At 42.6% G+C, this 10038-nt stretch overlaps 1 protein-coding gene across 1 annotated transcript in view; it reads left to right on the top strand.

Moving 5' to 3' along the window:
• Positions 1-10038, top strand: part of LOC130129682 (piezo-type mechanosensitive ion channel component 2-like) — a gene marked incomplete at its 5' end in the record, with an annotated part of 77436 nt that overhangs the window by 54334 nt on the left and 13064 nt on the right. Inside the window, one exon of the mRNA XM_056299268.1 lies at positions 936-1143. Within this exon, the coding sequence (XP_056155243.1) occupies positions 936-1143 (208 nt within the window). The remainder of the gene's footprint in view (positions 1-935; positions 1144-10038) is intronic.

Genomic DNA, 10038 nt, shown 5'->3' on the forward strand with positions numbered 1-10038 from the left:
TATAGATATTAATCTACCAGCTGTACAATATAGATATTAATCTACCTGCTGTACACTATAGGTATTAATCTACCAACTGTACACTATAGATATTAATCTGCCAGCTGTACAATATCGGTATTAATCTACCTGCTTTACACTATAGATATTAATCTACCAGCTGTATAATATAGGTATTAATCTACCAGCTGTAAACTATAGATATTAATCTGTCTGCTGTACGCTATTGGTATTAATCTGTCTGCTGTACACTATAGATATTAATCTGCCTGTCTACTGTACACTATAGATATTAATCTGTCTGCTGTACACTATAGATATTAATCTGTCTGTCTACTGTACACTATAGATATTAATCTACCAGCTGTACACTATAGATATTAATATACCAGCTGTACACTATAGATATTAATCTGTCTGCTGTACACTATAGATATTAATCTGTCTGTCTACTGTACACTATAGATATTAATCTGTCTGCTGTATACTATAGATATTAATCTGTCTGTCTACTGTACACTATAGATATTAATCTGTCTACTGTACACTATAGATATTAATCTGTCTGTCTACTGTACACTATAGATATTAATCTACCAGCTGTACACTATAGATATTAATATACCAGCTGTACACTATAGATATTAATCTGTCTGCTGTACACTATAGATATTAATCTGTCTGTCTACTGTACACTATAGATATTAATCTACCAGCTGTACACTATAGATATTAATATACCAGCTGTACACTATAGATATTAATCTGTCTGCTGTACACTATAGATATTAATCTGTCTGTCTACTGTACACTATAGATGTTAATCAAATAAGATAAAGAAGAACAGTTCAGAGTAAAGTACAACAAAACAGAATAGAACAGATTAAATAGAATAGAATAGAAATTGGACAGGCCTGACTTTTTTCCCCTCTCAGCAACATGAAGCAGAGGAAGAGAGGATAGAGGAGGAGGAGAACACGGTGCGCTGTGAGGAGCAGCACATGGAAGAGGAGGAGGCAGGGGGGAGGAGCCAGCAACTGGTGTCTCTTTTGACATCACTGGTTTATAAAACCAGAGAGATCATCAGTAATGTCATCACCACCGGGGGCAAAGTCCTGGTCACCTGCCTGCTGGGACTGACAGGTATCATCAAATATCATATTACATCATATAATATAATATTGCACCATATAATATATAATATAATGTAATATAATATAATATAATATGAGAGAGGACATGCAGGTGGCTGGTGTGACAGAGGAAGATGCAGAGGACAGGAAGAGATGGAAACTGATGATCCGCTGTGGTGACCCTTAACGGGAGCAGCCGAAAGTAGTAGTAGTAGTAGATACTATAATGTACTATCTACTACGCCTAATTTCGGCTGCTCCAATTAGGGGTTGCCACACACACACACACACACACACACACATAGTATGTGTGTACAAAGCTGCACTGCAGAAATAGTGAGGGAGACAGCTAGGAAGGTACTTGGTGTGTCATCAGGACAGAGGAAGGAAGACAAGGAGACTTAGTGGTGGAACGAGGAAGTACAGCAAAGTACACAGAGGAAGAGGTTGGCAAAGAAGAAGTGGGATAGTCAGAGAGATGAAGAAAGTAGATGGGAGGGGGAAGTCCGGGTGGTGTGGCAGTCTATTCCATTGCCTACCAATACAGGGATCGCCAGTTCAAATCCTCGTGTTACCTCCGCCTTGGTTGGGCATCCTTACAGACACAATTGGCCGCGTCTGTGGGTGGGAAGCCGGATGTGGGTGTGTCCTGGTCGCTGCTCTAGCGCCTCCTCTGGTCGATCAGAGCTTCTGTTCGGGGGGGAGGGGGAACTGGGGGGAATGGCATGATCTTCCCATGCAATACGTCCCCCTGGTGAAACTCCTCATTGTCAGGTGAAAAGAAGCGGCTGGTGACTCCACATATATCAGAGGAGCATGTGGTAGTCTGCAGCTCTCCCCGGATTACCAGAGGGGGTGGAGCAGTGACTGGGATGGCTCAGAAGAGTGGGGTAATTGGCTAAGTACAATCGGGTAGAAAAACGGGGAAAAAATCCCCCCCCCCCAAAAAAAAGTAGACAGCAGTACAAGGAGATGCAGTGTAAAGTGAAGAGAGAGGTGGAAAAGGAAAAGGTGTATGGTGAGTTGTATGACAGATTAGACACTAAGGAAGGAGAAAAGGACTTGTACTGATTGGCTAGACAGAGGGACCGAGCTGTAAAGGATGTGCAGCAGGTTAGGGTGATGAAGGATAGAGATGGAAATGTGCTGACAAGTGAGGAGAGTGTGTTGAGAAGGGGGAAGGAGTACTTCGAGGGGCTGATGAATGAAGAAAATGAGAGAGAGAGAAGGTTGGATGATGTGGGGATAGGGAATCAGGAAGTGTGGTGGATTAGCAAGGAGGAAGTGAAGGCAGCTATGAAGAGGATGAAGAGTGGAAAGGCAGTTGGTCCTGATCACATACCTGTGGAGGCATGGAGATGTTTAGGAGAGATGGCAGTGGAGTTTTTAACTAGATTGTTTAACACAATCTTGGAAAGTGAGAGGATGCCTGAGGAGTGGAGAAGAAGCATACTGGTACCGATTTTCAAGAACAAGGGTGATGTGCAGAACTGTAGCAACTACAGAGGTATAAAGCTGATCAGCCACAGCATGAAGATATGGGAAAGAGTAATAGAAGCTAGGTTAAGAGGAGGAGAGGTGAGGATCAGCAGCAGCAGTGTGGTTTCATGCCATGAAAGAGCACCACAGATGTGATGTTTGCTTTGAGAATGTTGATGGAGAAGTATAGAGGAGGCCAGAAGGAGTTACATTGTGTCTTTGTAGATTTAGAGAAAGCATATGACAGGGTGCCGAGAGAGGAGGTGTGGTATTGTATGAGGGAGTCAGGAGTTGCAGAGAAGTATGTAGGAGTGGTGCAGGATATGTATGAGGGAAGTGTGACAATGGTGAGGTGTGTGGTTGGAATGACAGATGGGTTCAAGGTGGAGGTGGGATTACATCAAGGATCGGCTCTGAGCCCTTTCTTGTTTGCAATGGTGATGGACAGATTGACGGACGAGATCAGGCAGGAGTCTCCGTGGACGATGATGTTCGCGGATGACATTGTTATCTGTAGTGAGAGTAGGGTACAGGTGGAGGAGAGCCTAGAGAGGTGGAGGTATGCACTGGAGAGAAGAGGAATGAAAGTCAGGAGGAGCAAGATGGAATACCAATGCATGAATGTGAGGGAGGACAGTGGAATGGCAAGGATGCAAGGAGTAGAGGTGACAAAGGTGTAGGAGTTTAAATACTTGGGGTCAACTGTCCAAAGTAATGGGGAGTGCAGAAGAGAGATGAAGAAGAGAGTGGAGAAGAGTGTCAGGAGTGATGTTTGACAGAAGGGTACCAGCAAGAGTTAAAGGGAAGGTTTACCAGATGATTGTGAGACCAGCTATGTTATATGGTTTGGAAACATTGGCACTGATGAAAAGACAGGAGGCGGAGCTGGAGGTGGCAGAGTTGAAGATGATAAGATTTTCAATGGGAGTGATGAAGATGGACAGGATTAGGAACGAGTATATTAGAGGGACAGCTCAGGTTGGACGGTTTGGAGACAAAGCAAGAGAGACAAGATTGAGATGGTTTGGACATGTGTGGAGGAGAGATGCTGGGTATACTGGGAGAAGGATGCTGAATATGGAGCTGCCAGGGAAGAGGAGAAGAGGAAGACCGAAGAGGAGGTTTATGGATGTGGTGAGGGAGGACATGCAGGTGGCTGGTGTGACAGAGGAAGATGCGGAGGACAGGAAGAGATTGAAATTGATGATCTGCTTTGGCGACCCCTAACGGGAGCAGCTGAAAGTAGTAGTAGTAGTAGTAGTAGTATGTGGTAGGTATTGGTAGAGGCAGGTGGACGGCAACACTGGGAGGTGATGTTGTGGGGTAGATGGAGCAGTTGGTGCTGGCTTTGGGGGCACTTAGGCTTTCTTTTTCTGTCCACCATCCAAACTGATTCCTGTGCAATGGATCATATCAGTGAGTGTTGTATTAATGTGGTCCAATGTTCAGATGGTGAATGGATTTGTTTCCAGTCAGTTTGGTGGTGTGCTGGGCATCTGGATGTTGAATAAAACCAGCAGTTCTATCTGATGGCTGTTGGCTGAGAATCTCTGCATAGGGTTTTCTTCTTCTTCCTTCCTGTTTATCTCCTAAAGTGTCTGAATTAAAACTTAGTCTTCCATATTATAGCAGGAATGTCTTCAACTTGAGATGGTCAAACTCAAAAATATTAAAGCTGGTTTGCTAAAGGAGCTGAATCTCTTCATACAGCTGAATGAACTCATATTTCATCCTCCAGTACATTTTACATCCTCACAGCTTTTCGTCTTTGCATTAAGAGGGCGCTGGGGATGGCAGCCTCAGTACAGCGCTCTAGCACTTTTTTTTGTTTTTGTTTATTCTCTATGTGTCCAGTTATTCAAACCCGATTACTGTCACTAGAGATGAACTGTTTATCGTTAGGCAGTTAACTCCAGATAGTTTTTCACCAGTTTTCACAAACCTGGAAAGTTTTTTGGCGATCTTAGTTGGAGGAACAGAGGCTCTTTGTGAGACATGTATTCAATGCAGATGTGGTAAGCGAGCTGGTGTGCTGGTGAGGCTCCGACAGCAGGGATTTCAATCTGCACTCCTAGCGATTCACTTGGCAAATCTCTGCTCCATGACCAACAAAATGGACGAGCTGCTTCTCCTCAACGTGACAAACAAGGACTTTGCACGTTCTGCTGTCCTTTGTTTCAATTAAACATGGCTCAGCGAATCCACCTCCAACAACAGATTACATCTGCCAAGATTCTGCTTACACTGAGTGGATCACGTCATGGCGCTATCAGGAAAAGCTAAGGGCGAAGGAATCTGCTTCTCCATAAATGAAGGTTGGTATACAGATGTCACAGTAAAATAAATACTGCAGCTCGAACTTGGAGTCATTGTTCACAAACTGCAAGCCATTTTATTCACTGCGGGAGTTTTCATCCTTCATCCTGGTTGGTGTTTACATCCCATCCAAAATACATTACCAAAATACAGACAGCATATTAATGGTCCCACCAGGGAAAATAACATACTGGACCACTGCTACACAATTTTCAAAGATGCATATCGATCTGTCTCCCGGGCAGCTTTGGGGGACCCTGATTACTGCTTGGTTTATCTTATTCAAACCTACAGATGAAACTAGAATCTGCAAAGCCTGTGGTTACAACAGTGGAGAAATGGACCAAGGAAGCAAAGCAGGAACTGCAAGACTGTTTAGACAGCACCAATTGGAGTGTATTTAAAGCTGCAACTGGCAACCTGGATGAACTAACTGACACTGTGACAGCTTACATCAGCTTTTGTGAAGAAGTGTGTGCCTACCAAAACCTTCTGCACATACAACAATTACAAGCCATGTTTCACAGCCAAACTAAGACAACTTCGAAGGGCAGGCCAAGCAGGATGCCTACATCAGTGGGGATAGAGCCCTGTACAAGCAGGGCAGAAATTAACTGACAAAGGAGATCAGAGTGACTAAAAGAAGCTACACAGAAAAGCTGAAAAACAGATTTTCAGTCAACAACCCTGTGTCAGTGGAGCGGCCTGCAAGACATCACAAACTATAGAAGACCATCCCCCCATGCTAAGGCAAACAAAGACCTGGCTTACGACCTGAATGTCTTCTATTGCAGTTTTGAGAGAGACAAATTCACATCTCTCACTCTCTCCAGCCTAATGACAACAGTCCCCATCATGCCTCTGGCAACCCCCCCCCCCCAATACTCAGGCTGCTCTCAAAATAGGTATAGAAGATGTGAGTTGGCTTTTCCAGGGTCAGAAGACCAGGAAAGCACCGGGTCCAGATGGTGTCCCCCCATCCTGTCTTAAAGCCTGTGCTGACCAACTGGCTCCAATCTTCACGCAGATCTTCAACAGATCCCTGTAGCTGTGAGAAGCCCCTCCTGCTTCTAACACTCCACCATCATCCCAGTCCCAAAGAAATCCACCATCACAGGACTGAATTACTACAGTCCTGTTGCTCTGATGTCTGTGGTCATGAAAACTTTATAACGACTAGTGTTGGCCCACCCGAAGAACATCACAGGACACCTGCTGGACCTCCTGCAGTTTGCCCACCAGGCAAACAAGTCAGTGGATGATACAGTCAACATGGGACTGCACTACATCCTGCAACGCCTTGACTGACCCTCGACATATCCAAGGATCCTGTTTGTGGGATCACCATCATTCTAGAAATCCTCTCCTCCATACTCTCCCAGCTCACTGTATCCCCCACCATCTGCCATCTGTCAGCAGATCACCAGCTTCCTGACAGGCAGGAAACAGCAGGTGAGGCTGGGGAAATTACTTTTAGTATATGGACAGTCAGCATTGGTGCTCCCCATGGATGTGTCCTCTCCCCACTGCTCTTTCCCTCTACATCACAGACTGCTCGTCCAAGATGGCACAGTGGTTAGTGCTGTTGCCTTACAGCAAGAAGGTTCTGGGTTCGAACCCCGGGAGTTGTCCAACCTCGGATGTCATCCCATCCCTGTGTGGAGTTGGCATGTTCTCCCTGTGTCTGCGGTGGGTTTTCTCCGGGTGCTGCAGTTTCTCCCAACATCAAAAAAGACATGCATGTTAGGGTTAGTACTCCTGTCTTTGCCCTTGACTGAGGCATGGCAAAACAAACTGGAGTTGGTCCCCAGATGCTGTACGGCAGCTGCCCACTGCTCCTAGCTACACAGCTAGGATTGGTTTAATGCAGAGCATAATTTCCCTATGAGGATCAATGAAATATATATATTTTTTTAGATATATATATATATATATATATATATATATATATATATATATATATATATATATATATATATATACATACATATATAGTATATAAAAACCCTCCAAACTCAAAAAGGCCCAACAGACGATGTTCTTTCTGCGGCAATTGAGGAAATTCGGCCTGACACAGGAGCTGTTGAGCCGCTTCTACACCACAGTCATTGAATCTGTCTTGTGCACATCCATCATGGTCTGGTTTGGAGCAGCAACAAAACAAGATAGGAATAGACTGCAGCGAACAGTAAGGACAATAACAAAAAATCAGTGTTACTCCCCTGACCACCCTGCAGGACTTGTACACCTCTAGAGCCTGGAAATGGGCAGGCAGAATCAGCACAGCCCCCCCCACACCCAGTTGGTAATTTGGTTTTTGGTAAATGCTTTTGCACTTGTGTTTATTCCTTCAAATGTATTCAGAGGAAGTGTCATATATGAATGTGTTTACTACTGTGTGTTGTATATTGTTGTTTTGTTATGAATTATGTTTTCTGGTGTGATAGAAGCTGGGCGTGCACCTTTGCACACGCCCCCTGCTGGTTATGGGAGGGGGTGTTATGGCCCTAGTGCCGTGTGTATGTGTGTAAATTTGCCTCTCCATGTAATTCCCCTCCTCCTGTGGAGCTGCTGGTTAAACCCATGTGATTCCAATCCCTAGTCAGCTGGGTATATAACTTGGAGAGAGATGCCCAGCAGGGGGCGCCATGGTTGGTAGCCAGAGGGGTTGGACACTAATGTCGGGTGACTGAAGCGGCGGTTGCAAAAGGTGTTTTGACTGCTATTGCTGTTTAAGTTGGTTTCATGCCATAAGTGGTCTTTTCGTTTCTTTATTTTGTTAACTTAGAAACAAGTTTGGAGCTCTGTTGAGTTTGTAAATAAACATAATTATTGTTTGAAGTGGCGAGTGGCAACGTTTTTTGTTTTCTTTTGGAAGTGAGTCAAAGCCGACCCCGTCTTTGGAGCCTGCGGCTTTTATCGTGGAAAAGCCTACACCCCCCCTCTGGTCAAGATGTCTCACCTACATGTCTACAATCTGTACTCCCTCTTTTTAAATCACGTGTGCAATACAAATGTACAGTTGTAAATACACATACAACTGCTGTATCGTGGCTATAGATTATTATTGTTAGAATTATTACATAAGTATATAATATAGCATATCATATAGCATATGACCATATAATATATAATGGATAGATATATGGTTTCTTTTTTTACCATATATGATATATAAGCATAATAAGTTATAAATGTAAAATATATATATATATATATATATATATATATATATATATATATATACACAGTATACCTACCTCCATTCTCTCCATCAGCCATCTCTCCCTTTACAAGTCATAGTGCCACCATTCTAAGTTCTGACTCTCACCTCCACACTCCTACCCTTCCTCCTCCCCCGCTGCCTCTGGAAATGCCTTCCCCTATAATATAATATATAAGCATAATAAGTTATTAATTACTTAGGCATAACAAAACTCTATGTATGTTGTACATACATACTTACCTCCAGTAGTCTATTTATTATTCCATTTATTTCTTTTGTTTGTGTGAGTGCTATGTGTAAGTACTAGAAGCTGCTGTACACCAGAGTCAGATTCCTCGTATGCAGAAGTAAACTTGGCCAGTAAGGTTGATTCTGATTTTGATATAGATGAAATAGAAATGACATACATTGTTCTGTATAGTAAATCATTGAAATAGTAGAATTCATATTTATTAGACAGAGATTACAATGTTTGTGCTTTATATGACATGACATGACATTGCATTACATTACATACCCTTCAAAAACATTTTCATTGCATTACAGTACATACAGTTACATTATATTATTATATGTACATTTACTTTATAAACATTACTATACACATATTATATACATTAAACCTATATACATTAAATACATGATATACATTGTGTTATATACTTTACATTATATACATCGCATACGCATTACTTTATATGCCTTACATACATTGCGTTTTTATAAATATATGCTGCATTTCATACTTTACATTGTATACATTAAATTGCGTTACAAACATTTCGATTTATGCATTATAGACATTACATTATATAATTAGATTACATTATACGCTTTACGTTGTATACATTATATACATTATATTATATACTTTACATTACATTATTTACTTTGCGTAACGTTATATACATTATATACAGTCAGGTCTGGAAATATTTGGACAGTGACACAATTTTCATAACTTTGGCCCTGTACGCTACCACAATGGCTTTGAAATGAAATAACCGAGATGCAATTGAAGTGCAGACTTTCAGCTTTAATTTGAGGGTATTTACATCAAAAGTGGAGGAAGGGTTTAGGAATTGCAACCATTTCCATACATAGTCCCCTCATTTCAAGGGACATAAAGTAAGTGGACAAATGAATATAGTCATAAATAAAATGTTCATTCTTAATACTTTGTTGAGAATCCTTTGCAGGCGATGACTGCCTGAAGTCTGGACCCCATGGACATCACCAAACGCTGGGTTTCCTCCTTTGTGGAACGCATGCTTGATGGGATTGAGATGAGGTGACTGACTGGCCATTGTAGAATATTCCACTTCTTTGCCTTGGAAAACTCCTGGGTTGCTTTCGCAGTATGTTTCGGGTCATTGTCCATCTGTACTGTGAAGCGCCGTCCAATCAACCTTGCTGAATTTGGCTGAATGTGAGCAGACAGAATGTTCCTGTAGACTTCAGAATTCATGCGGATGCTTCCGTCTTCCGTCTCGTCATCAGTAAACACTAGTGACCCGGTGCCATTGGAAGCTGTGCATGTCCATGCCGTCACACTGCCTCCACCGTGTTTCACAGATGATGTGGTGCGCTTCGGCTCATGAGCCGTCCCACGCCTTCTCCATACTTTTCTCTTCCCATCAGTCTGGTACAGCTTGATCTTAGTTTCATCTGTCCAAAGGATGCTGTTCCAGAACTGGGCTGGCTTTTTTAGATGTGTTTTGGCAAACTCTAATCTGGCCTTTCTATTCTTGAGGCTTATGAATGGTTTGCACCTTGTGGTGAACCCTCTGTGTTTGCTCTCGTGAAGTCTTCTCTTCATGCTAGACTTGGATAATGATGCGCCTACATCCTGGAGAGTCTTCTTCACTTCTCTAGACGTTGTGA

This window comes from Lampris incognitus, chromosome 19 (genome assembly GCF_029633865.1).
Source record: "Lampris incognitus isolate fLamInc1 chromosome 19, fLamInc1.hap2, whole genome shotgun sequence".
Lineage (NCBI taxonomy): Eukaryota > Metazoa > Chordata > Actinopteri > Lampriformes > Lampridae > Lampris > Lampris incognitus.